Here is a 27,232-nt window from a genome sequence, read left to right as displayed (position 1 = left end):
TGAACGACATCGTACAAGAAAGACAAATGCCTTTTAACTTTAGTAACACAATCTAACATACACAGCCGCAATACTCTCTGCTGTGAAAATTGTTACAGTCTGACAGCTGGTGCAACACCAACGCCCCTACCGGCGAGAAAGCCGTAAGATTAATGTCTGTTTTTAATTATTTTTCTAATTAATTAGCGAAAACGTTCTAAAACTTTAATGTTACAAACATTATTAAATTAATAAGAGACATGAATTATAACGAAATAAATGTGAAAACAGCCGAATCTCACTGATTCTGTGACGTAACCTACAACTTATCGATGAAATACTTTCGAATATGTAACTGCAGCTTACTCCACTAGACACAAGAGAATATAAGCACATATGTCATGCATGAGAAGCATATATAATATATTTTTGTTGTCTGTTCTTATTATGACAGGCACTTTCCTTGACATTTAGCAGCTTATTAGGGAGCCTAACGTTTCGCAAAGACTCGGCTTCGTAATACATGAACATTTTTGTAAATGTAATAACATTTGCTTTACATGCGGATGTGTTGAAGATTCTTGCCGTTTGTAGGTCAGATACAACAACAGTTTTGGAATTGGTTTCTCCTTTGTGGGGAAAGAGTTTTATTGCTTTTGTTCTTATATTACCACTTCTCTGTAGTTTTTTCCTTCAGTTTCAGTTGTGGAGGATTATCTCGTACGTTAAAAAAGTCAATATTGTATTCCATACATGTTTCCTATGTTCCACATTCAGTGATTTCGCTGGAAGTCTAGTAAAGATTACTTCACATTCCGGATGTAAATATATGATGTCTTTCTGCAAATGGCCAGGTCTCCTGCCGTTCAGAAACATTTTTTTGTTCTTAAAAGAACACCACTTTCTCCAGTAAACAGCTGTAAGTTACAAGAAAATCATGAATGAACTGCGTGTTATGTAGCGGTTCACACCTCCTATGGTCCTTAGGAAACCCCCAAAAAAGATAAATGTGCTGTCTTCTTCTTCTTGTTACTGCAACTTATTGGGCTAAAGACGCTCCCGTTCGTGAAAGACATTCAGCAGACCAATACAAACAATTACAATTCCCTTTCGCTTTCACAAAATTACGCTGAACTCAACAGTGTAACTACCCGGCCGACTGGCGGGCTGTTACCACATTGGGTAACAAGAAAGAGAGGTACTGTCGCGGCATTTATGTGTGTGTAACTCTAACTCGTTCGTATCGATCTGGCGGTCGACGTCATTACAAACCCGTAAGCATCGCTTTCACATTGATACACTTTGACCAACTGAAGCGGGTGTTCAAAGTATCATGAAGGTTATGTTTACTTTCGATAATGGCTGAAAGTGCGCACTAATATACGAAACACACAAGAAATATGAAGTTCAGGGGTAAGATGACGGAGGTGTTATGTATAAAGCAGTTTTCAAGTGAGTAAAATTAGCTTAATGAGATACCATTACATAATCTATATGGTAGGATCTTTTATTAATTCTTTCTGGACAATTCTTCATAACAGATATAATCGGAGCCTTGGCGAAACTGGCGAAAGACTGGAAGTTGCGAATAACACCGGACAAGATATTTTTCACTGTGTCGGATGGTTCAACTCTGGAGCGACCATTGGCATATTGTATTATAGAACAGGCCCATTTCTTCAACGAGTATACAGTGGTCGGTGTCTCCAACACACACAATATGATATGTTTAATTTTTTCGCCAGGTAAGAATGCCGACAGTAAGTATTTTTACTATGTCATTTAATCAGAATGTTAACAGCAGTTCCCTTGTTTCAGACCTACTGGCGCGGGCTACGGCCAACTTGAGGACATCAGCGAGTACTAAATCAGTGAAAATGAAACTGACCAACAAAATGTCACCTTGCCTCACTTTTGAGATAGAATCGGTAATTCAGGAAACTTTCCGCGTTTGTGTTCGATGACTAATAATGATGTTCTTGTTCTTAGTATCGAAAATTTGTCATGTAAAAGTTTAAGAGTGTGTGTGTTGCAGAGAGTATTGTAAATCTAATCCGAGCCTTTTTTTTCTTCTAGGGACAATCACGGCTTTGTGTACACGACATTCCTGTGACTGTTGTCCCACGGAGACAGTGGGGGAGCCTTGAAGACCCTGTCCTGCCAACTTTTGATGTATGTCACTGTTTGTTCTATTTCCAACTTATTAACTTATTAAGGTTTAGTTAATTACAGTATTAGTGATCAGCTTTTCAGTTTCGTTGAACCTGTTTGCTCGTAAAAGAATCAGAAATGTCACTAAATAATTTCTGAATGACAGTAATTGAATAGGATTGGGGAGAAGAGAAGTTTGTGGCACACTTTGACTAGAAGAAGGGATCGGTTGGTAGGACATGTTTTGAGGCGTCAAGGGATCACAAATTTAGCATTGGAGGGTAGCGTGGAGGGTAAAAATCGTGGAGGGAGACCAAGAGATCAATACACTAAGCAGATTCAGAAGGATGTAGGTTGCAGTAGGTACTGGGAGATGAAGAAGCTTGCACAGGATAGAGTAGCATGGAGAGCTGCATCAAACCAGTCTGAGGACTGAAGACCACAACAACAACAACAGTAATTTTATTGTATTATTTTCTCTGGCTTTAGAAATCAGTTGTATTCAGAGAGTCATATTGTAGTTCCCTTCAAGTATTTGTATCTTATTTGTGTTGTTTATTGTCATTGTGACCATTGGAAGGAACGTCACCGGGCTGAGAAGATGCCTTGACAAATGAGTTAAGCTCCACGGATCGTAGCATTATGTTCTTGGCATTTAGATTCAGACAACAATAGCATGCCAAAAGATAAAGCAGTGTGATAATACTAAGATGAACAATGTGCGTAATAGTTGTAAGTTCAAACAGTTCTTACTGCAAGTAATTTAATGAGGGCCAAGAGGAATGTTAGATACAAGTTGTCAACTTTGCCTAGTGACGTAGCTTTAGTGGCCGCTGTCACGTCTCCTTTTGGCGCATATATTCAGTTTTATTGTTAGTTGGAAGGTAACAGTGTTGTTGTAAGTTGGCAAAGTCAACAAATATGATTTTGAAAACGCCTGGTTGTGGCAACAAACTGGTCTGTAACTTTGCAACGTTTGTCGAGTGCTCCCTATCTCCTTGATCCATGCCAATGACTTGTAACAAACATTTCTGTTATCCACTTGCTGATTTATTATGTGGCCCAATTATTTTATCTCCCCTAACACAGTGACTAGTCTGTAGCAATTACATTGAGGAATCCATCTTTGTGAGAATAGAGTGCTGTACAGCTGCAGGCTATGTTACTGTCTAAAAAGCCCTAGGTATTCAGAATAAATTGATGTTATTGCATTTATTTTGTGAAAATAGCTACTCTGTTTCCTTTGACTGAGTAGGTGTACTAGGTAAATAGCAAAACTTTAAAAAGTAAAATAGAAATTGACAAAAAACATCGATAGAAATATCTGTTCAACCCTACTTCTGTTTAGAAATCTCTCTTATTCCCACTGTTTTACTGCAGCATGTTCCGTTGCATTACATGCATGAAGTAGTGTGAACATAATTCTCAACCAAATTCATAAAATACATAGCATGTTGCTGGAGTAAGCAGAAATAGGAGTCGGCAGTATAGCGAGAGCTTCTTATTAATACAGAAGGCTCTTGCCTTTGGTTAACATAGACCTTGACTCTTTCCACATCACTGAAGATTTTTCTGCTAAACTTAATCTACGTGGAACACAACGATTAAAGTAATTAATTTACAAACAATGGAAAATCCAGGATAGAACAATGACTCTCAACCACCCAGGAATGTAGTAACTGAATCACATTCTCTGCCAGGGTTTCTACCACCTCTCATTGGTATTCCACTGCCCACTGAACCCACACAATGTCCTTCTCCATCCCTACATAACCCATGCTCTGAACCCCTTGCCTCATGGTCCCCTGTAATAAACTTTGATGCAAGACCTATCCCATACATCCTCCCACGACCACCTACTCCAGGCCGGTCACAAGCATCGACTATCCCATCAAAGGCAGGGCTACCTGTGAAATCAGTCATGTGATCAAGAATCTCAGCTGCAACCACTGTGCTGCATTCTTTGTGGGCATGATAGCCAACAAGATGTCTGTCCACATGAATGATCACCAACAAATTGTGGCCAGAAAAAAGCTTGACCACCCAGTTGGTGAGCACACTGCCCAATACAATGTCCTTCATTTTAATGGCTGCAACGCAGCCTGTGCCACTTGGATCCTTCCTACTAGCACCAGTGCTTCTGAATTGCTCAGGTGGAACCCTTTCTGCAGTATATCTTACATTCCCATTCCCATAACCCTCATGGCCTCAGTGTTTTTTAGTCATTGTCCTACAACCATCTGTTCCCTACTCTGTTCCCACTCCGTCAAAACTACTGAATACACCTAGCTGCTGTACCCTCCCACAAGCAGCACTTTACTGTGCTCCACCCCTACCGTGCTATCCTTGCCCATCCCACCCCGGCCTCCTCCTCCTCCTCCTCCTCCTCCTCCTCCTCCTCCTCCTCCTCCCCCCCCCACCACCCATATTGATTCTCCCATCATGTGCTGCTGTTTGTAGTCTGGCCCAGCAGCCAGAGTCACTGGTTGTGTGTGTGTGTGTGTGTTTTATTTTGCATAATTAACGTGTCTAAAACACACACACCTGTGTTTTGGTGGCTGCCTACCACAAAATATGTGTAATCTAGCTCAAAAAGTGTTTCTCTGGAAACTAGATAATTTTCAGTCTTCTTTTTGTGCCTTTTGATGATTCAACACCTCAGCTATTCACAGTTACTTTTACTTCTTAAATGATTTATATTGTGTTGATGCCAGACATGAAAAATCATCTACACTTTAAAGCATAGTTTGCGTAGAGCTGTGTAGCAGTTAAACATTTAGAAAAAACATGAAGTAACTTGTAAAAATTGGCTGTTTCACTTAATCCATTTTTGCATCTACATGTATACTCTGCAAACCACCATCAGGTGTATGGTAGAGGTTGCATCCCGTTGTACCAGTTATTATGGTTTCTTTGTGTTCCAACCACGCATGGGAAAATTGACTGTTTGAATGCCTCTGTGAGTGTAGTAATTATTGTAATCTTATCATCACGACCCCTGTGTGAACAATACATAGGGGGTTGTAGTATATCACTAGAATAATCCTTTAAAGCTGGTTCTTGAATATTTGTTAATAAACTTTCTTGGGTGAGCTTACGACTGTCCTCAAAAGTCTGCCAGTTCAGCTCCTTCAGTATCTCTGTGACACTCTCCCATGAAATAAACACACCAGTGACCATTCATGTTGCCCTTCTCTGTACATGTTCAATATCCTCTGTTAGTCCTATTTGATACAGGTCTCACTCACTTAAGCAATATTCTAGAACCAGTAACACGAGTGATTTGTAAGCAATCTCTTTTGTAGACTAGTTGAACTTCTCCACTTATGCACTTCTTTGTATTGTTGTAATAATAAATTTTCTTGCAATGTAATGCAGCTCTAAGGTAAATTTATATCCTTTCATGTACAGACTCTCTAATGAATAGTAGTAAGATTGAATTTTCGCCATCAGCTATAGTAACTAACCACACTTAGATAGACAAGATATTAGTTATTTGGAGATAAGGCTCACACAGGATAGAGTATCATCGAAGCTGCATCAAACCAGCCTTCATACTGAAGACCACAACACAGACACAACATGCCCGTATGCTCTATAATGGTGGATTTTAACATTTAATTTGCAACAGCCTTGTGGTGGCATTTATTTACAATGCTTTGGTTGCTGCCGTCATTAGACCTGTAATTAAGATCAAGGTTAAGTTATTATCTGTCAACATAAGTACGAAAAGTCTTAATTACAAATCCGATTATCGGCTTTCACCATGATCATGGACTCAATTAGCAAATGTATTTCTTTTATTAATAAATTCATAATTAATTTCTTGGTCTGAAAGGAACGAAACACAGATATAACTAAAAACAGTGAGTTGCTCTTTACTGAAAGTTTGGAATTGACCCTTTACTGGTACAGTAGAGCCCTTGTATTTTGAGGTTCTGTGTAATTCGAGCTGGTCTTAATAAAATTAAAATTTTATGTAAAACCAGAGTAAAAGTCCGTTTTAATACGTTGTGCGCATGTGCATATTACACACTTTCAAATGCATTACATTTTGAACTTACTTTCAATTTTCAATGTACAGTACAGATAAAACTGTCCCACTTAGAGTTCTCGTTCATAACGCACAGAAACAACCCTAGCCTCAGGCTGCTAATGCATTTCTATAACTAATGGACAGGTACCGTTAGGTATTGAGGAGTGGGATGCTCTTGGTTCCACAAACAAACAGTGCATACCATTGTTACTGTTGTACCTTACTAGCAACAGTGTTCATTAAAATACATTATGCCTAAGTAACAATATGGTACACATTTTACAACATTGACTGACTGTTGTTGTATGTACTGTAGTTGGTTGTGTAGTAACAACAGCACTGTCGTGAACCCCTGTGTCTCACATTAATTTTAAAGTTTTTTATGTATGTACGGTGTACTGTATGTATGTAACTATATGCTTTTTAATGTTTTAATTCACACATTGCAATGAGTGGTAGATGTAAGAGAAAATTAGAGCCATTGAACATGAAGTCAGTAGAGCACTTTACCGCATAAGGCAAAGGTCCCAAGTTTGAGTCTTTGTCTGACACACAGTTTTAATCTGCCAGGAAGTTTCATATCAGTGCACACTCCACTGTGGAATGAAAATTTTATACTGTAAAACTAGATGCTTTGAAAGGACTAGACAAAAGAGAAATATGGAAAAGTCTTGTTGCTGAGTATGGAGTTGGTGAAATGACAGTTGGAGATTGGCATAGAAACAGAGACAAAATTGAGAAGTTTTCATCAAGCAAGTGTTTTATTTCATCATATGAGGAAGTCAGTGAAGAAATTTGGGTATGAAAAAAATTAGTGAAGCTTGTGTCGTTTTTACCCAACAAAGACGAAACAGAAATATAATTTCAGGGCCTGTTCTGCAAGAAAAAGCTGAATTTTTTAGGAGTGAGTGAAAGGATGGCAAAGAAGATTTTACTGCAAGTTCAGGATGGTTGTAGAGGTGGAAGAAGCAATATGGCATAAGGAAGCTTGAAATTTGTGATGGAAAACTTTCTGCAGATTCTCAGTCTGTTACAAATATTTGTGAGAAATTAAGAAAAATCATACAAGAAGAAAATCTTATCCAATCAACTGGATAACTGTGGTGAAACAGGGCTAAATTGTACAATGGTTCCATCTACAGCTATAGCCTCAAAAGAAGAAAAGGCTGCCCTGGGCTACAAATAACTTAAAGGAGCTTAACAGTTCTTGCTGCGTCAAATGCAAGTGGAGACCATAAACTGAAGATGCTGGTAACAGGGAAGCCTCAAGCTTTAAAAAATATCACTGCTTCTGCATTGCCAATTACAGGTGCTCACCAAAAATGCTCGGGTGGACAAAAATATTTTTAACAAGTGGTTTTATGGAGATTTTGTTCCAGAGACTGCCTTCGAGAGCAGTCTCAATACTTGGCAACATTGCTTCACACCCTGATGAGGAAGAATTACAAGTTAAATGCAGTCGGTAGACCAAGTTGTTTTATAGTGCTTAGAAAAAGGTATCATCATCATTTGCTTCAGGTGCTTCTACAAACAACAGAAGGTGAAGGAACCATCAAAGAACTTCTAAAAAAACTGTGATAAAACATGTAGTTTACAGGATGGCTGATTGATGGTCTGAAATAAAGGCGGAGACATTAAAAAAGTTTTGGAACCAGATTTTATGAAATGAAACATATACCTCCATTACAGACAAAGATGAGCTACGGTTGGCAGAACTAACGACAAAGCTTGCTGGATCTGAAAATGTGAATGCGTGTGATGTTTCAGAATGGATGAACAGTTTGAAGTGACCAATCTTGCAATTGCTGAAATGGTTAGTGAACCTGCTGAAGTCAGTGGCAATCTGGAATTGCACAAAAGAAACTGTACCAGTGATCACTCACATCAAGGGTTTGGCAGCACTAGATGTGGCACCGTGTTATATCGAGGAGCAAGCAGAAGCTACCCCCACTAACACCATGCTTCTTAGAAGATGGCACAACATTGCTGCTAAAAAATGAGGCTCTATTTTAAAACTGAGGACAATGGACTATTTCTTTAAAATGTAACTTACATTTTTGCAGCTTGGAAATTTGTACCTATATATGTACATATAATACAGGTATGAACTGAATTATTTTTTATTTTTAATCATTATTGTGCTCAGTAAACTTTTATTCATGATTTACCCATTGATTTTGTGATAGTTAACTGATTTTTGTAATTTGAAGTAGCCTCGGTTAGCTCAAATTACCACGGGCTTTACTGTATCCCTCCATAAAAAGAAAGGAAGAAGTAGGTATGAACCACTCCTTCTAAATTATCAGCAAAAACAAAACAGAAATATCTTTACTCTCAACAGAATACCCAGCTGTGTTCTGATCCAAATCAGTGCAAACCTGAAAATTGTGGCATCACATGTTGGCTTTGAGCTGAGACATCTTCAGACTGGTGGACATCCTTATTTCAAGCTTATACAACATGGTGACCATGACGTCACTCATTAGACACACAAAAAGACACATATAATACAAAATATAAATTACATAAACAAGATGAAACTAATAGGACAACCACACGAATTACAGGATTTCTAAAATATGTGGCAGTCCTAATAACAAAGAAACATCAAAACAGAGACTAACACAAAAAAGAAGCACACCAAATCTTCAGCAACCAACAAAACTGCACTAAGAAAAACCTGAAGACAAAAACAAACCAACAACAACACGTGTCAGAAATTTCCCTTGACCTTTATAACTCAAACAAAGTCCACTGTACCATGAATTGACATGCAGCTCCAAACAGTTATACCAGAAATTTCGCTTGACCTGTAAAGCTCAAAATGGAACTCATGATATAGCTAAAATAATAATAGCGACCAGTCACATTCCATCATAATTACCTTCAACTAACAGTGCAACCCAAGAAATGCATTAAAAATTGTGTTAACACTAGTTTTGATACACAAGAAATACACAGTTATGCGCATATAGTATACATATTGCAATAAAAAAAATAGCATATAAATGTGCTTCCCAACCAAAGTTAGCTGACATGCAGATATAGGGATACCAAAAATGTTTCAGCACAACCTTTCAAATGACCTGTGTAAACCTCTCAAACCAGGAAACCATCCAGATACAATGCCATACATTGTCCTGCTGATTGTCATATCCTGATGAAAGATGCAGCAACTTTAGATAATCTCAAATGTTCTCCAAAAATGTACAACTTCACATACTCAGAAATTAGACCAAACGACTGTAGAAATTTAATATTAATGATATGCTGTCCCCCATTGTGGCATGCAGGGATCCACTCATGTAATACATTCTTACATCCACAATTAACAAAATATGATACAGGAAATTAAATGTCCAGGCATAAACTGCACTAATTGTTCTAAACCCAAAAATGAATCTATTGCCCACAAGTGCCAATATCAAAATAACTCTGTAACAAACTGCCTCAAACTCTTCCAATGTTATTCTCACAAACAGCACTCAAGCAGTCCAATGAGTCATTAACAGGCTCACAAACAATTTACAAACAAATGTCCCACACAAGGAAGTGCCGCCACATATTCCAACACTCTCTCTACAAACACATTTCAAACACACCGCATTGCCATGACATTACACAACACAGTTAAATCACTGGTCAAAGCAGACAGGTGGTACTGCCAAGTTTGGTTGACCCCAAATAAGTTGCTGTTGTGTAATATTATTTGGTGTACATGGCACACCTATGAAAGTTGTTTGCAATGCAAGAGACATCACGAACATGAAACAAATGTGAAAATGCTGTTCTGTTTTTACGTTGTCAGTCTCAGTGAATGCAAGTTGGAGAGTGGGAAAATAAAATACACATTGGTTTTGTATATTGAAAATGTGTGTATTTTAGATCTTTTAACCTCATTAATGTTTAACAAGATTAGTAATGGTACTGACAACTCCAGCATTGAACTGGCTAATATCAGCTTATTGTCATTAGTCATCCAGTTTGTATTCACAAGTGCCCTTAATATATAGTAACTTGTTGAGCAACTACAGTTTTGATCTGATCTAATATTGTTGCACAACAATTGTACTGAAAACAATTTACAACAAAAATAATTGCTTAAGGAGCTTCAAATACAAGAAACTTCATGATTTTCTTGAAACTGTGTAGATAAATCTCTATGTGCATGAAACTGCATTTAACCTGTACAAGCTCTGTTGTGTTATTTCTTTTTTCCCCCTTACATTGTGAGTGTCATGCAGAACAACACTGGAAAGCTATAGACAAATCTCAATGTACAATCTGTGTGCCTGCTCCTCAAACTTGTCAAATCTTGGTAGTATAACTGATTTTTCTTATTCCCAAATGTTGAATATTATAGAAAAAGTGATCACAATGGAAACTCTGACATAAAGTGTTGTGCAACTCCCAGATTAAAATAATATGTGGCTAGCAGTTCATGCTTCAGCTGAACCAAATAATGATATTACCGACATTACAAAATTACAAATCACACAAACAGTAAATTTAACACAATGATTCAGAAACAAATTTCTGTCACATTTGGAAAGAGGTATATTGCTGGCAGTTACATTGTCTTTATTTCATGGTATCAGATTTGTTAGGTAATTGATGAGCAGTTTATATTAGTGCAGGTTAATAAAACAATTTAGTGAAAGTTGAGTGTGAAGAGAACAGCAAACAACTCTGCTCTTGGAAAATACGTTGCACCATTGTTGTGTAAAATTGATGTGACATAAATATACTGGTAAAGGCTATATAGAATAGCAATAGGTTTAGGTATGTTAATTTTTGGATATGCTTTTTAAATAAATATCATCCCAAAAGAACCTTTTGTAAGTAGAATCTTTAAGGATTTTTACTGTGCACATCACTCTGGATTTCAAAAGTCTCATATCCCAAAGTAGCTGCTGAGCATTTATCATCATTCATGATGGTAAATGACATGTGTTGATGTTTACTACATCTGCACTATTCCTTAAGTTGATACACTTATCATAAATGTTCCTTATAAATCTGAATATGGCTCTCTGTGGAACACATAAGGTAGTGCTGAATGGTTGGTCCATGAAGTGCTTATTGTGACCGGAGAAGGGTTATGGGTTATGATGGCAGTTTCTGAAGACTATAAGCTGTGGTGCTTCGTCTGTCATCACTGGCTACACTGTTGTGGCATTCCTTCTTAAAGAGACTTAAGACTCTTGTTGAATGGAGGAAAGTATCAACCATCTGTTGAGCTTACCTTATCCATAGTGCTAGGTAAGAAACACACATAGTCTTGTTCTGCCAAATGGTTAAAAACTTGAGAATGGTCCAGGAAATATGATATGGCTGTGCCCAAGCCATAAGCAGCATGTCTGACATAACACATTTACACTAATATTGTTAGCAAGGATTTAATACACAATTAGCATTGTTTTGTGTTTGCCAAAGACAAAAACAGATATATTTATAAGATACAGTAAAAATTGGAAACTTTATATCATTTTTTAGTGTTGTATATTACTTTTGTCAAAGTAAAAAAAATCTGCTGATGTACAGCTTTACAGTTGGCACCAGTGTAACACTAATTGTTAGATGAATCTTGTGTACCAACACATCTTGAGGCTCTCATAGCCATACTGGACATACTTTATGGGAGAATGTCTGCTATTTCCCGTGTGTCTACGGGTAAGAATATATAATGCCAATGAAATCTGACAGTATCTGGTTGCATATTCAGTTACACAAATACCTATTTACTCAAATGAGCTAGCAAGTACAATTAATTACATCATGGACCTGTTCAATTGTTGTGAGACTCGTGTAAAGAAGAAACTGCCATATAGATGGTAATATTTGGTATAGTGATGATGTGGGGCAACAACAAATTGTAATCATTAGACACTGTGTTACTAATGTCACCCATAACTGAGTCAAGCAAGAAACTGTTAGTGGCCTTTATAAAGAAAACAAAGCTCCTTGCACAGGGAAAATAATTTTGGTTCTGCACACAAAAGATGCATTTTACAGTGTGTGCTATTTTTTATTCTTAAATTCCATATTTTATGTTGCTCATATCACAAGGAAGAACCTTCAGGGATATGAAATTAATCATAAACATAAAAGAAGCAGTTCTTAGATTTAATAACTAACTTATTGGACTTCTACACTCTGTTTGTACATACTCATGCTAAAATTATGTATGTTTGAATAAGTTGCTACTTGCTTAGTTACAATAAAAAGCTTCTGTTTCTCCTGGTAGTGTCTCCCGCTTGATACCTATGACATTTGTCCTATAAATATTGCTTATGTGTCACGCGAATAGACAAAAATCATTGCTTGTAATGGAATTAACATGACTCTTAAATCCTTGAATCTGGATAATCAGACAAGTTTTAGGAGGGCTGGCAACTAAGGTACTTTTCATTTTGTGGTATGTATTTTTAGGGTTACTCTAGGTCTTGCATTATTAGATGGGATCATGTCAAAGACTTTCACACCAGAACACAGAAACAAATTCTGAACCCTACAAAAGAAGGCAAAGTCTACATGCAGATTATTTTCCTGTTTTGTTTTTTATAGTTATGGTCTTCATTGTGAAGAATGGTTTGATGCAATCCTCGATAGTAGTTTATCCTGTGCAAGCCTCATCACCTTTGTACAACAACTGCAGCCCACATCTATTTGAACCTACTTCCTTTAGTCAGGCCTTGATCTTCCTTCATAGTTCAATTGTTACACTCCTCTCCCCCCCCCCCCTCCAAAACACACACACACACAATTTCAGTTCACTACCAAAGTGAAGAGAAGATTCCTTGATACTGCAAGAGTTTTATGGATTGTAAATCAAAATTCAACCCATGCTCAGTTTATGCTAATGGAAAAGTTTTGGTGGAATATAAATAATGCAAGAAGTACAGCTAACAGCTCATCGCACAGTTGAGTTGTTGACGGGAACATAAAATAAGACTGAGAATGATGTTAAATTTCATATGAAATCTTCCTCAGAGCTACTGGAAGATTCATGTACATGCATGGTTGCATTGTCCTGACTGACTATATTGTGCTGGCATTGCAGCTCAACTGGTTTCAGGAGCTGTGTCAGATGGAGTGAACAAGGAGAGAAAGGAGGTGAGAAATGGAAGGAAGGCTTGGGAAATGATGACTGACAGCTGGGAGGGGGAGGCAGTAGTTGTATGTTGTAGGTCTGTGGCACTGTTGAGCCTGTTCTGGCTTCAGGCAGGAGGAATTGTGCACAGCACATAGTAAAATGGAAGGATGCTTTGGGAAGGGGAGATAGAACAGAGGAGAGGGAGTAATTGCAGAATGAGTGAAGTAAGGGTCATGAGGCAGGAGTGAAGGTGGGGCATGGGCTAGCAGAGTTTGAGGCTAGGAAGCTTGTGAGATCAAAGAATGTATTGAAAGGACAATCCCCATCTATATAATTCAGATAAGTTAGTGTTGGGGATAGAAGGATTCAGAGGGCTCTGGTTGTGAAGTAGCCATTATCATCAGGCATCTTGTGCTAAACTGTATGTTCAACCACTGGCTCATCAACACTGCTATTAGCCACAGTTTGGCAGTGGCCATTCATTTGGATAAACAGCTGGCTGGTGATCGTGCCCATTTAAAACACTGCAGAAGTTAGAGTTGGTATGTGATGTGACACCTTTCACAAGTGGTTTTACTTTTGATAGTCTAGGATATGTCTGTGACAGAACTGGAGTAAGATGTGCTGGGTGGGTGCATTAGACACGTCTTGTATCCTCATCTTCTACATATACATGTATTCATAGGCAAGGTGGCAGCATAATACTGCTTTGAGAGGAGTGGGAGGGATGGAGAGTAGGAGGAGCAAACAGTATCATCATTATTATCAGTGTTTTAATGTTGTTAGTCTATCTCCAAACCATTATTCTGAATTATCAGTTAATAATACTCACTAAATATGTAAATAGCAGTAGAAGCTGTACTCCAAGGCTAAAATATTGTTGATCTATATTAAGACTGTAACATTTATGTTATTGCATGATCTTGAGAATATGTCATGTCTTTCCATTTTTCAGGTTAGTATAGATTTCCCAAATTTCAGGATTTTGCGAACAATAGCAGAACGTATGCGTAACATCAACTTGTATTTGGAGGTTGGGGCCAACTCGCTGGGAACACTTGTAATTGAAACACGAACAGATATTGTCAGACTAAGGACTCAATTCAGTGATCTCAATATAAACAGCACAGCAAGTAAGTTTATTAAAAAATTGTCTCTAAACGCTGAATCACATGTGCTTTATACATCACAAGTTCAGTTTCAGCAATGCTTAACTCAGTTAATGTGTAGATGATTGCATGAATTAAACTTCTGACTTTTACCAGAACTTTCCTACTTCTGAACATGTAATTTTTGGGTATTATACTAACTAATCTGCCGGAAATAGTTTTCTGTTTCAAAGTCCATTGAAACACCACATGTTTATAGGACTAATTTAATATTGCCATGTGACCATCAAACATGCTATTAAAAGTGAAAAAAGACTAATCAAGTCGTAATTATAATGTGTATGTGTAAGATATTGAGTGCATATATGTTGTAATTGACAAAAATAAATCAAAACTCAATCCTGTATACATGTTTCACATAGTTATTTTGATTTTTGTATGTGATTTTTCTCATTTAGTTCATGTAATAAACATATCTATGTTCTGCAAACCACCTTACTTTGTGTGGCAGAAGGTACTTTGGTAACATTTCCTTTTTCCACCTTGCCTGTTCCATTTATAAATGGTGCATGGGAAGAACAGTTGTCACTCTAGCTCTGTGTGAGCTCATAATATTATTTTCTCATAATGATCATTTTGCAAGGGATATGAGGGTGTAAGTAGTATGTTGTCCAACTCTTAGAATTTCAGCATTAAATCTTTCTGTGATGCACAATGCCTCTTTTGTAGGATTTGTCATTGAAGTTTGTTGAGCACCTCCAAACTCTCCTACACTGAATAAATAAATGTATGATGGAATGCACCACTTTTCTATTAATCCTTCTCAGGAAAGTGTTCCAGATTGAATAAGTTGAACAAGTAATTGGCAAGCATCATCTATCATGGATGAATTACATTTCCTTAATATTCTCCCTACAAATCTCAGCCTGGCTTCCTGTAGTATTTGTTTTATATGTTCAGGCCTTCTTATGTCAGTACAGATAATTGCTCATATGTATTTTGCAGTAGTTAATATTTCCAGTGATTTGTCGCCTATAGTGTTATCAAACAGTAGTGGATGTCTTCACCTGTTTGTGCACAATATATTACATTCATCATTATTTGCCCAGCCCTGCATCAGTCATCAATTCTCTATAGATTTTCCAGCATTTTTCTACAGTCTTCTGACATTGCAACCTTCTTACAGACAACAAAGTTGTCCTTGAATAGCCTCATGGGACCTTCAACATATCCACTAGAAAGATCATTAATATAAACTGTGCCGGCCGGGGTGGCCGAGTGGTTCTAGGCGCTTCGGTGTGGAACCGTGCGACCGCTACGGTCGTAGGTTCGAATCCTGCCTCGGGCATGGATGTGTGTGATGTCCTTAGGTTAGTCAGGTTTAAGTAGTTCTAAGTTCTAGGGGACTGATGACCTCAGAAGTTAAGTCCCATAGTGCTCAGAGCCATTTGAACCATTTGAATATAAACTGTAAACAGTAACAGCCTTATAACACTCTCTTGGGGCACTCCCAGAGTTACTTTTAAATATAATATGACTGCAAGGTGTTTGTTCTTTTGAACATGTCCAAAAGAACAGACACCATACGGAATCTGCAGCTGTGATGCATGTTATGTATATTAATTTAATTGGATACATAAAAAATCCACTCATTAAGCTGTGGCTGAACACACACATAACAGAAGGTTATAATTAGGGAAGCTTTTGGAGCCAGTGGCTTCTCCTTCAGGCAGAAGGGTCAAAGGGAAGGAAGAGGGATGAAGGAAAAGGACTGGAAAGGTCTAGGAAAACGGGTAGATTTCAGGAAAGTCACCCAGAACTGCAGGTCAGGGGAGACTTACCGGACGGGATGAGAAGGAAAGACCAAGTGTTGGGGACTGCATTGTATGAGATTTGAATACCTGAGATCTCAAAGGTGGAAGACAGGGTAATATGCAAGACAGTGATTACTGCTTAAACATAATGCGTGAGTTAGTAAGAGTAAAAAGCTAAGTGCATTATGCGTAACAGTGATGGGGGGGGGGGCGGGGGGCTAAAAATAGATGGTTAAGACAATGAAAGATGTAGAAAACTAAAACAGAGTGAAGAAAGGAGCAGTTACTGTCAGGAAATGCTGAGACAGAAGAAATTAACATAAATTAAGGCCAGGTGGGTGGCGAGAACCAAGAATATGTTATAGCGCTAGTTCCCACGTGCGGATTTCTGAGAAACTGGTGTCTGAGGAAGAACCCAGATGGCGCATGTTGTGAAACAGTCATCAAGGTCACGATTGTGATGTTGTAGAGCATGCCTTGCAACAGATATTGCTTGGTGCCAATATACGCCCTCTGCCTGTGTGTGTGTGTGTGTGTGTGTGTGTGTGTGTGTGTGTGTTTTGTTGCCACTTGGTGAGTAGATTTCTTAGTCAAAAATTGATTATTTTTGTTGCTGTATTGTGTAAATTGATGGTGGAGGGGGAGAAAGGAAAGGAAAGAGACTGTTGTTGTCAGCTGCAAAGAGATTTCATGTGAAATCAGCTGCAACAGGTGGAAATGTATACCAGACCAGATTAGAACCCAGGATCTCCTGCTTACCATTTAGTAGCTTTAACCACTGCACCACCCAGACACAGTGTTTCTCACAATTGTGTGGACCATCTCAGCAAACCTTTTGGCCGACGCACATTCCCCCTCCCCTGTGCCACCTATCTACAGTCCCTGTCCATGTCCTACATGCTCACCACTTTGAGTTTCCCACATGAGGTTGGAAGTTATTGTGCATCCACACTGAAGCTGGTGGATTCTTCACCCATCAAGGTGAATTCATATAATTTGATTCATCTGGATGGGCAATGAATCCACCATCTTCAGTGTGGATGCACAATAACGTTCGACATCCTGTGGGTATCTCAAAGTAGCGAGCATGAGGGACATGTACAGGGCTGCGGATAGGTGGCGCTAGGTGGAATGTGAGTTGGCCGAAAGACGTGCCAAATAGGCCACACATTTGCAATAATCACTGTGTCCAGGTGGTGTAATGATTAACGCAACTGTATTGTAAGCAGGAGATCCTGGGTTTGATTCCTAGTCCAGCACACATTTTCGCTCATCGCTGCTGATTCCACTAAAGTCCTGCTGCAGCCGAAATTAACAGTCCCTTTCCTTTTTTTCTACCCCCTTCACCTTTAATCTACATAACCTTTAAATGTACTGATTTTATTCCATTAAGGTTGATATGTTTAATTCTGTCTGTCAGAAACTCCTGAATCCAAACCCAATTCTGATCCAATACTTGTTAATCTCATATTGTGTTCCCTAAAAGACAGCGCAGTAATGTGTCGAATGCCCTCTGAAATTCAAGGACACATGGAACCAACATAGATCTCGTGGGTGAACAGAGTGAACTGATATTCAAAATATCTTTGTTTGAAGAATCTGTCTTGGTTTTAACTTCAAAATCTGTGTTAGCATTAGATGTGTTCCATAATTCTAGAACAAATTGACGACTGTGATACAGGCCTCATAATTATATGGGTCTGTCCAAGGAACCTCTTGTGGAGATGGGAATGACCTGCACTTCTTTCTGGTCATTATGTGCTCTTCATTCCTCCAGTGACCTACAGTAAACTATTCTTGGTAGAGGAACAAGTACTTTTGCATTATCTCTGTAGAAGTAAGTGTCCCTTCTGTTCCAGAAGTCTATCACTGCTGAGCAATTTTAGTTCGATTTCTATTTTGCAAGGCTTATCCCAATATATGCCAATTTGGCATTCATGTTGTTGTTGAACAGAAGAGCAGTATTACATTTTTTTTAGCAGTGAAACAAATTCAAAAAACCAAATTTGGTGTTTCATCATTCTCTCTTTCTCCTGTTTCTGTGCCAATACGGTCACCGAATGGCTGTATAAATGATTTTAATCCACTTACAGATTTTACATAAGACTGAAACTTCTTAAGAGTTTTAGTCATATAATTTGGCAAAATTTTACTTTAAAATTAATTGAATGTGTAGCGGTTCGCCTCCTTTGTTTCTTTGTTTGTTGTCCTCGGTGTTTACGTACTGGCCAAAAAATAGGAGGTGGACGTACAGTACTGTTTTCTATAAATGATGTAGCCGACAGATGCACAATTGCATTTCACAGTCTTTCACTTTCACTTTTCACAACCACCCAATAATTCACAGTTATATATGGCCAGTGCACTATTGCTCTAACTTCCTATAAGCCTCACTAATAGTTATCAGGCGAGCCATCCACATAATGCTACAATAGTTCACTGTTGAACATCTGTGAGCAGTAAAAGCCTATCCACAAAGTTCACAGTTCTTGAAGAATAGAAAGGTACATATGGAGCCGACACTGTCACTGTTTTATCACACGGCCTAATTATGTAACACTTATTACACTGTTAAGTTGATGCATTGTTGCCGTTCTAACCAACACTGGTTCCTTGCCTGAAACTCGGCCGTGGACTGACTGTCTTGTGATCAAAAACCGGGCCCTTATATATTGTCACAATAATAGGTACTCACATTGTTCGAAGTTAAATTAACAGAAATTACAATTGAATCTTGCTTCACACAATTAACTGACTACCTCAAAAAACTGGTTCTTTTTAACAGTTTCTTTTACTACAGGGGTTAAGCCGAATTATTTGTTTAAATCATGAAATTAACGTATATAGTTATGTAAACAATACTTTTGACAAAACTGTTAATTACTTTGGAATTAATTGAAGGCTGGCTTTGCTAACATGTTTACAAAAAGAGCTAAATAGATACTTTAAGATTACTGGTTTTTTGTCTTCTAAATGTTTATAAGTAGTACAGAATTTATATTTGTTTATGCATCAACAATAGAATTTAAGTAATGAAACAATTATTGATTTCACCCTATAATGAAAGATATTAACTAGGCATAGTCAAAATCAATTACATACATAAAATGAGGGTAAGGAATGAAAGAAGAAGCCGCCTGGTGGAATTTTGCACAGAGCATAACTTAATCATAGGCTAACACTTGGTTCAAGAATCATGAAAGAAGGTTGTATACCTGGAGACACTGGAAGGTTTCAGGTAGATTATGTAATGATAAGACAGAGATTTAGGAACCAATTGTTAAATTGTAAGATATTTCCAGGGGCAGATGTGGACTCTGACCACAATCTATTGGTTATGAACTGTAGATTAAAACCCAAGAAACTGCAAAAAGGTGGGACCTGGATAAATGAAAGAGCCAGAGGTTGTAGAGAGTTTCACGGAGTGCATTAGAGAACCTATTTCTAGCATTTGTAGACTTAAAGAAAGCTTTTGACAATATTGACTGGAATACTCTGTTTCAAATTCTGAAGGTGGCAGTGGTAAAATACAGGGAGCGAAAGGCTATTTACAATTTGTACAGAAACCAGATGGCAGTTATAAGAGTCGAGGGACATGAAAGAGAAGCAGTGGTTGGGAAGGGAGTGAGACAGGGGTGTAGCCTCTCCCCGATGTTATTCAAAAATGGCTCTGAGCACTATGGGACTTAACATATATGGTCATCAGTCCCCTAGAACTTAGAACTACTTAAACCTAACTAACCTAGGGACATCACACAACACCCAGTCATCACGAGGCAGAGAAAATCCCTGACCCCGCCGGGAATCGAACCCAGGCGCGGGAAGCGAGAACGCTACCGCACGACCACGAGCTGCGGACGATGTTATTCAATCTGTATATTGAGCAAGCAGTAAAGGAAACAAAAGAAAAATTCGGAGTAGGTATTAAAATACATGGAGAAGAAATAAAAACTTTGAGGTTCGCCGATGACATTGTAATTCTGTCAGAGACAGCAAAGGACTTCGAAGAGCAGTTGAACGGAATGGACAGTGTCTTGAAAGGAGGATATAAGATGAACATCAACAAAAGCAAAATGAGGATAATGGAATGTAGTCGAATTAAGTCGGGTGATGCTGAGGGAAATAGATTAGGAACTGAGACACTTAAAGTAGTAAAAGTGTTTTGCTATTTGGGGAGCAAAATAACTGATGATGGTCGAAGTAGAGAGGATATAAAATGTAGACTGGCAATCGCAAGGAAAGCGTTTCTGAAGAAGAGAAATTTGTTAACATCGAGTATAGATTTAAATGTCAGGAAGTCGTTTCTGAAATTATATGTATGGGGTGTAGCCATGTATGGAAGTGAAACATGGACGATAAATAGTTTGGACAAGAAGAGAATAGAAGCTTTCGAAATGCGGTGCTACAGAAGTATGCTGAAGATTAGGTAGTTAGATCACATAACTAATGATGAGTTATTGCATAGAATTGGGAAAGAGTTTGTGGCACAACTTGACTAGAAGAAGGGATCGGTTGGTAGGACATGTTCTGAGGCATCAAGGGATCACAAATTCAGTATTGGAGGGCAGCGTGGAGGGTAAAAACCGTAGAGGGAGACCAAGAGATGAATACATTAAGCAGATTCAGAAAGATGTAGGCTGCAGTACGTACTGGGAGATGAAGCAGCATGCACAGGATAGAGTAGCATGGAGAGCTGCATCGAACCAGTCTCAGGTCTGAAGACCACAACAGCTGATGCATTTTAGGCCATACATCACTGCATGCATACCAAATATAGCTAATATATCTGAATTGTTTATATTCCATAGGGCTTGCAGCATAGTATTAGTCAGCAAGTGACATTTATAAGGAGTGTCCAGCGTCACTGGAGGGTGATATTAATTTTTATTTCTTTCCATTTTCACTATGTATCTGTTTCAGCTAAACTGTTGTTATCAGGCGATCTGCGTCACAATGTCGGTGACTATTTTCATTATGCATATGTGTGGACATGGAACATGGATTGCTACGTACATGTATATTGTCTAGGTGGATTGACATACATATGACATTGTTGGCAACAGTATTTTGACTGCTCCGTATTTGTTGAATTAAGGTAGTAATTCTTATGACAATAACTTGACTGTTTTGGAGCTACGATGTTGAATTTTTACATAGTACAGTGTGTTTCACAACGTTTTGACATTCTAAAATTTGAATAACATGCTCAAAAAACAAGATACAGCAATGGTGGCACCATCTATAAGTAACACAGAGTGTCACGTTTCATCCCATATAGAGGGCAGTAATCATGTCTTATTGGTTGAAGCAACTTTGTGATGGGGTGCTGTTTCTGCTATGACAAATCTATCGTGAATTTGCAGCATGTCTTTCGTAAGCATGTCAAGATTCACCTGTGGTATCCAATTCCTGCTCGGGGAACGATGTTGAAGAGGATGAGAAACTTCCATGCAACTTCCAGTGCATGGAATCAAAATCAACCAGTCTTTGGAAAACAATCTGAACTCCAGAATACATTCAACATGTGTGTAGCAGTTTACAGGCAAATCTCACCATTTGTTACCAGAACTCTCTCAAATGGCTGGCCAAGAAGCTATCAGCAGTTAAAAGATAGAATTCGCAATGAGATTTCCAGATCCCTCGAGCAGTTACAAAAGATGTGTTCAAAAACTGAGTGAAATGGCTCTAATGTTGTATAGCTGTGAATGGTCATCATTGTTCCAATATAGTGTTAATAAGTAAACATGGGTACCTTGTGAAAATGTTCAGCTTTGTTTTGCAACTAGTTTGCGTATTATTCAAATTTGAAATCGACAAAACATTATGAAACATCCTGTATAAGCACTGTTACGCAGATGATATATACATTATTTACTTGTGTTTATATCTGTGGTTGCTGTATGCAGTAGTAGTAGTAGTAGTAGCAGCAGCAGCAGCAGCAGCAGTCTGTGTTTATTGCAGTTGTAGATTCTATTAATTTTTGTGTGTTTATTGGGTAAGAATTTTTTTTACTTGCATACTTTTGTTAATTTTTCTTTTCAATAATACTGTTGCCAATGATATTATATGTATGTTAATCCATCTAGACAATATGTATCATAAGTATCAATCCACGTTCAGTGTTCTCCCATAACATTTATATATAGTGAAAATAATGTCACCCACATTATTCCGCAGGTCACTCGATAATGGCAATTTAGCCTAAACAGATACTTAGTAAAAGTGGAAGGAAATGAAAATTAATATCATACAGCAATGAGTCTGGACATTCCTTATAAATATGTCATATTTAAATTTATTTTAATGCTGAAAGGAGAGCCATGCTTCTTTCCACTCTAAAGAGCTCTCTTGCATTTCTCTTTTTCGTACACTGCTGATCCAAGCTTAAGCACCGCTATTCCATCAGTGGTAACTTCAAATCCAGCATTGTTTCTTCTGAATACACCTCAAGCTTTGTGAAACTGAAATGTTTTAGAAATACTATTGTAGATTTATTAACTTGCAACCATTATTTATATACCTACCACATGGTATTAAGTGCCATATTATGTGGTCTTATTAAAAATAAGCTTTTGATAGTGTCATTTTTAATGACACTGAAATACTTGCACAAATTTTCCTTATTGTAATGAGCAGTTTCTCAGCAAGTTGAAAATTTATGTCCTGCTTTGTCAGAGTAGCTGACACTAGTCGCTTCAAGAACTGTAAGCTATCTGGAGTCTTTTATGGAATTTCTGTTTGCATTGAGAGAGTCAATGAGAAACCACAATGAAACTATGTTTGATATTTATAGCGCTGTACACGTGCTCCAAGTAATTATGGTTTTTCAATTTTCTGAGCTTTAAATAACGATAAGACACAGCATGAGGGCGGTCTGAAAAGTGCTCGGCTCAATAGCGTTAATGACAATTTATGCTTTTAAAGAAGTTTTACTTTTTCCGTATAAACTTCTGCAGTATTAATACATTTCATCCAGTGGTGATCCAATGCCATTGTCCCTTCTCTGTAGTGTTTCTCCAGAAGAGCTGCAAAGTACCCATCTACAGCGGCAGTAGCTTCTTGAATGGAGGAAAAGTGCTGACCAGCAAGTAATTTATTCAGTTTTGAGACTGAGGAAGCCAAACCTGCGGATTAGAGTGGATGTTCCAGCACTTCATAATGCACATCCTTCAGATCCCCCATTGCCAAGGCACTTTTTTGTATGGATGCATTGTCCTGATGGAATATGACTATTTTGTACCTCTTTGAAGATAGTCAACCAACAAAATTCCTTTGGATGCCAAAACACTGATGCCAACATCTTCCCCATCGGTGGGACTGTCCTTGTGTTCTCTGGAGATGAATAACCAGCTTTTGTCCACTACATAGACTGCTGTTTGGATTTGGGTGTGTGGTGGTGAATTCATGTTTCATCCACTGTTACATACCAATGCAAAAAGTCACTTCTGCCCCTTTTTTTTTATCATCACATCAAGCACTTTTTGGAAAGTGTTGTGAATGCATTTGTGATCCGCAGTGAGAACATGTCACCCATCATGCGCAAAGCTTTCTGGTGTTCTTAGCAATTTCACACACCTTTATATGCTGACTTTCCAAAATCATATCATGCACTTTGTCGATGATTTCTGCTGTGCTTGCACTTTCTGACTTTTCAGACATCCTTCACTTGGATCATGTTGTATGCTTTCGTGACCATGTTTAAACTTGGTTGCCCATTTCTCCATGGTGAAGATTGATTAATTAATTCTTCTTTTATGAAGAATTTAATCGCTGCACAATACTCAGTTTTTTCCATATTAAACAACATGGGTGTCACAACTGTTTCAGATGACTTGCTACAGTCAACTGCTGCCTGAAATTAATTGCATCTGTATATGGCATCTACTAACATATATACCAACGTAAGGGGAAAATGCTCACAAGTGGTGCTGCAATCTCTGGGCAAGGCCGAGAACTTTTCGAACAGCTTGTGTAACATTGTCTTTCGAACAGTTCATGATTGCAACTCAAGCAGAATGTGATTCGTGATGTGTTGTTGACTGTTGTATCATTCCATTGTAAACATCAGTGTTGCACAGATAAGCATCACATCATGCATCTTTTATTGTGATGTATTGTATCACATAACACTGGGATCCAAACCTTAGGGTTTAAACTATGTGATATAGCTTACTTTTAACTTTGATTTGACTCCTAGTGGGATCCACTGTGGTTACCAGAGCCATAAAGTGTCATTGTGTTGGTAAGTATCGTAGTTCCTGTGTCTTCAGACATTTCATAGCTGTTGATGATCAGCTTGACTACTAGTTTAGCTGACTTTCCATTTACTGGCAGGAGTGGTGTGATGATGTAAAACAGTGGTGCTGATACAATGTAGTTATGCATTTGTATGTGTGTGTTTCCTTTTTAGCCTATTAACTCTGGATATTGTACAAATTCTTAAGAATGACTTTATTCTTGTTTGCAAGAGTGTCAACCACTCGAATGTAAGCTGAGTTACTCTTACTTTTTCCATGATTTGTATTCCGTAGAAGTGTATCACAATATCCAAATCCTCAACCAGCCATTCTTATGTGGGTATGCTGTGATTTTCCTGAATTACTTGAAATGAATAACAGGGTAGTCAATTAAACAGGACGTCACTTTGTTCCCCCACTCCATTTATAGTGACATAATCCTCAATGAAATAGTGGACTCTATCCATACTTCTTTCCTTTCTCTCCCTTCATAAAAATGATGTGTTCCATGTATTACAACAAAACAGGCTTTTTTTTCTTTTTGTTAGCTTAAAATAATATCTATTCTCTTCACCTGACAATGAAGGTTCAATTATTTTTTTCAGGCTTTCATAATTTCAATGAGTTTTTCTTTTACAGAATTAAACATAATTACTCTCGTTGTTCCAGATGCATTGCCTGATCCAGAAAAGATTCGATCAGTGAGAGTGGACGTCCGAAAATTTGTACAAGTTCTGGCTAGTGAACAGTTGCACCCAAACAAAATGCAGTGTGATATAGCTGATGGCCGCTTGTTGCACCTCTTAGTCATACATGAGGATGTGACTTTGCATTACTTCTTGTCACATTATGACAGCTGAGATATGGAAGTAACGCGTCTTCCTTCCTCAAGTAGGGGGGGGGGGGGGGAGGGGGAGAGGGAGAGAGAGAGAGAGAGAGAGAGAGAGAGAGAGAGAGAGAGAGTTGTTGGATCACACATCTATCAGAGTCATGATTATGGTGGATAGACTACAGTGGGATAGTAACTTGCTGATGTGTGAAAATGCGTTTCCTAATAATCTACACAGAAAAGTTTGTCTGCCTGTGGGCAGTAATTGACATGTACAGAAAGAATGTTTGAGTGCGTGGAAAGAAAACAGCAGCTAATATACAAATGTTATTATTTCAGATGATACAAGTAAAAGGTTTCTTTGCTGCTCATGCTAGAAGTGATGATGTAACACAAATATATTCTTCCTGAGAGAATATGATTGTGAAATAGATTGTACTGAAATAGTTCTGTCATAGTGGCATAACAGTATCAGTTACCTTGTTCTACATTACCTATTATTATTACTACTCCTGCTGCTGCTGCTGCTGCTACTACTACTACTACTACTACTACTACTACAGTCAAGGAGTACATGAAGTTTGTTATACATTTTTCATTATTCACTGGTGTCAGCTTTATTATCAACCATATAACAAAATTTTTGTTTATGTGTGCATATACACAGCATATACGTATCAGCATATGCTGATACATATAGCTTCTTAGTAATATATTATTGATTCTGTATTATCTGTATTAAATGTGTTGTCTTACTAAGTTTTTGGTTATTGTGCTCATTGAGTAGAACATCAACAATATCAGGAATACACATATTGGATTATGTTGGTACCATTCCAAGCTAAGTTACAAATAAAATGCGCTATACAGGGTGTCTCACCTAACTCTGCCACCTCAAATATCTCTGGAACAACAATAGATATTCAAAAACGGTTTTCACCAGCATGATCGTATGGCAGGGACTTAGGAAACCAAATACTATGCAAAATTTTAAAACGTAAACAAATACTGTTTTCAACACGAACTTGTGTATTTTCAAATGGACACCCCCTATTATTTCATATGCAGTCAATAGCATGAAAAATCACAAAAATAATGGCATTGGTTGCACTGCAATACATCAGGCACATCCAGAAAAATTGCAAAGCGAAGTTGATGTTTGAAATAAATGAAGCGCACAGCTAGCGCACGTCCTGAGACTCAAGCATACACCTCACGCTGCAGGTAATTGTGATTTGGTTGACATACTACGTCAGTGGAGTGTTAATGTATGGTGGGGTATTGTATGACAACGCATCATTGACCCATATTTCATTGATGGCACTCCTAAAGGGGGATAGTTTAGCTCCTACTTGAGCTGGTCCACCTCTTATAATGTGTCAAATAATGTGGTATCAGAATGATGGATGTCCTGCACATAATGTTTATTGTTGCAAAATGACAACTAGAGGTACAGTTAGTGCTAACATTTTTAAACTTCATAAGTTCTGAAATGTATGGCATGTAAAGGATAGCAATGGCATCACAGTTTCTGACGTAATGCATCGCATGTAGTACTGTGCTCAGAGCAGGGGTTGCTTGCACTGGCACATGTATCCTGCCGTAACCATACCAATATCACCACGGCATGCTCTCTCCTAATCTGGTCTGCTGAACTGCTCTCATACTGTAATGTAATTCACATATGTTGCCACATTAAAACCTGTTTTCTTGTGGCTTGTTATATTTGCCAGCCTTTAGTAATGAAGAAAAACTAGATATTATTTTAATTTACGACGAATGTCACAGAAATACAACCGCAGCTGTGACACTGTATGCTGAACGCTACCCAGATCAGCGGTGTTTGTCAAGTCGAACCATTCGCAACATCTGCACGACAGTCACGGAAAAAGGAAACTGGGCTCCCACAAAACGTCGATGTACAACAACAGCAACTGGCAATGGAAGCGAAATTGCTTTTCTGGCTGCACAATCCTGAGGT

The 27,232-nt window shown here is 38.1% G+C and overlaps 1 protein-coding gene across 1 annotated transcript; it reads left to right on the top strand.

The window, feature by feature from the left end:
• Window positions 1-1,285: 1,285 nt before the first annotated feature.
• Window positions 1,286-26,332, top strand: LOC126203837 (checkpoint protein HUS1-like). The gene is made up of 6 exons (XM_049938212.1): window positions 1,286-1,431; window positions 1,521-1,724; window positions 1,798-1,907; window positions 2,056-2,151; window positions 14,218-14,395; window positions 25,092-26,332. Exons 1-6 carry the CDS (start codon window positions 1,380-1,382, stop codon window positions 25,280-25,282), a joined length of 831 nt encoding a protein of 276 aa, XP_049794169.1. The 5' UTR covers window positions 1,286-1,379; the 3' UTR covers window positions 25,283-26,332.
• The last annotated feature ends 900 nt before the right edge of the window (window positions 26,333-27,232 follow it).

This window comes from Schistocerca nitens, chromosome 9 (assembly GCF_023898315.1).
Source record: "Schistocerca nitens isolate TAMUIC-IGC-003100 chromosome 9, iqSchNite1.1, whole genome shotgun sequence".
Classification (NCBI taxonomy): Eukaryota; Metazoa; Arthropoda; class Insecta; order Orthoptera; family Acrididae; genus Schistocerca; species Schistocerca nitens.
The sequence above is the reverse complement of the archived record's forward strand: the minus strand, read 5'-3'. Positions and strand labels throughout refer to the sequence as shown.

Excerpts from the sequence above, each read along its gene's own strand:
- LOC126203837 (XM_049938212.1), top strand. The coding sequence starts at position 1,380 with ATGAAGTTCAGGGGTAAGATGACGGAGGTGTTATGTATAAAGCAGTTT. Across the intron at positions 1,432-1,520 it reads ATGTATAAAGCAGTTTTCAA|ATATAATCGGAGCCTTGGCG; the intron begins GTGAGTAAAATT and ends TCTTCATAACAG. Across the intron at positions 1,725-1,797 it reads ATGTTTAATTTTTTCGCCAG|ACCTACTGGCGCGGGCTACG; the intron begins GTAAGAATGCCG and ends CCCTTGTTTCAG.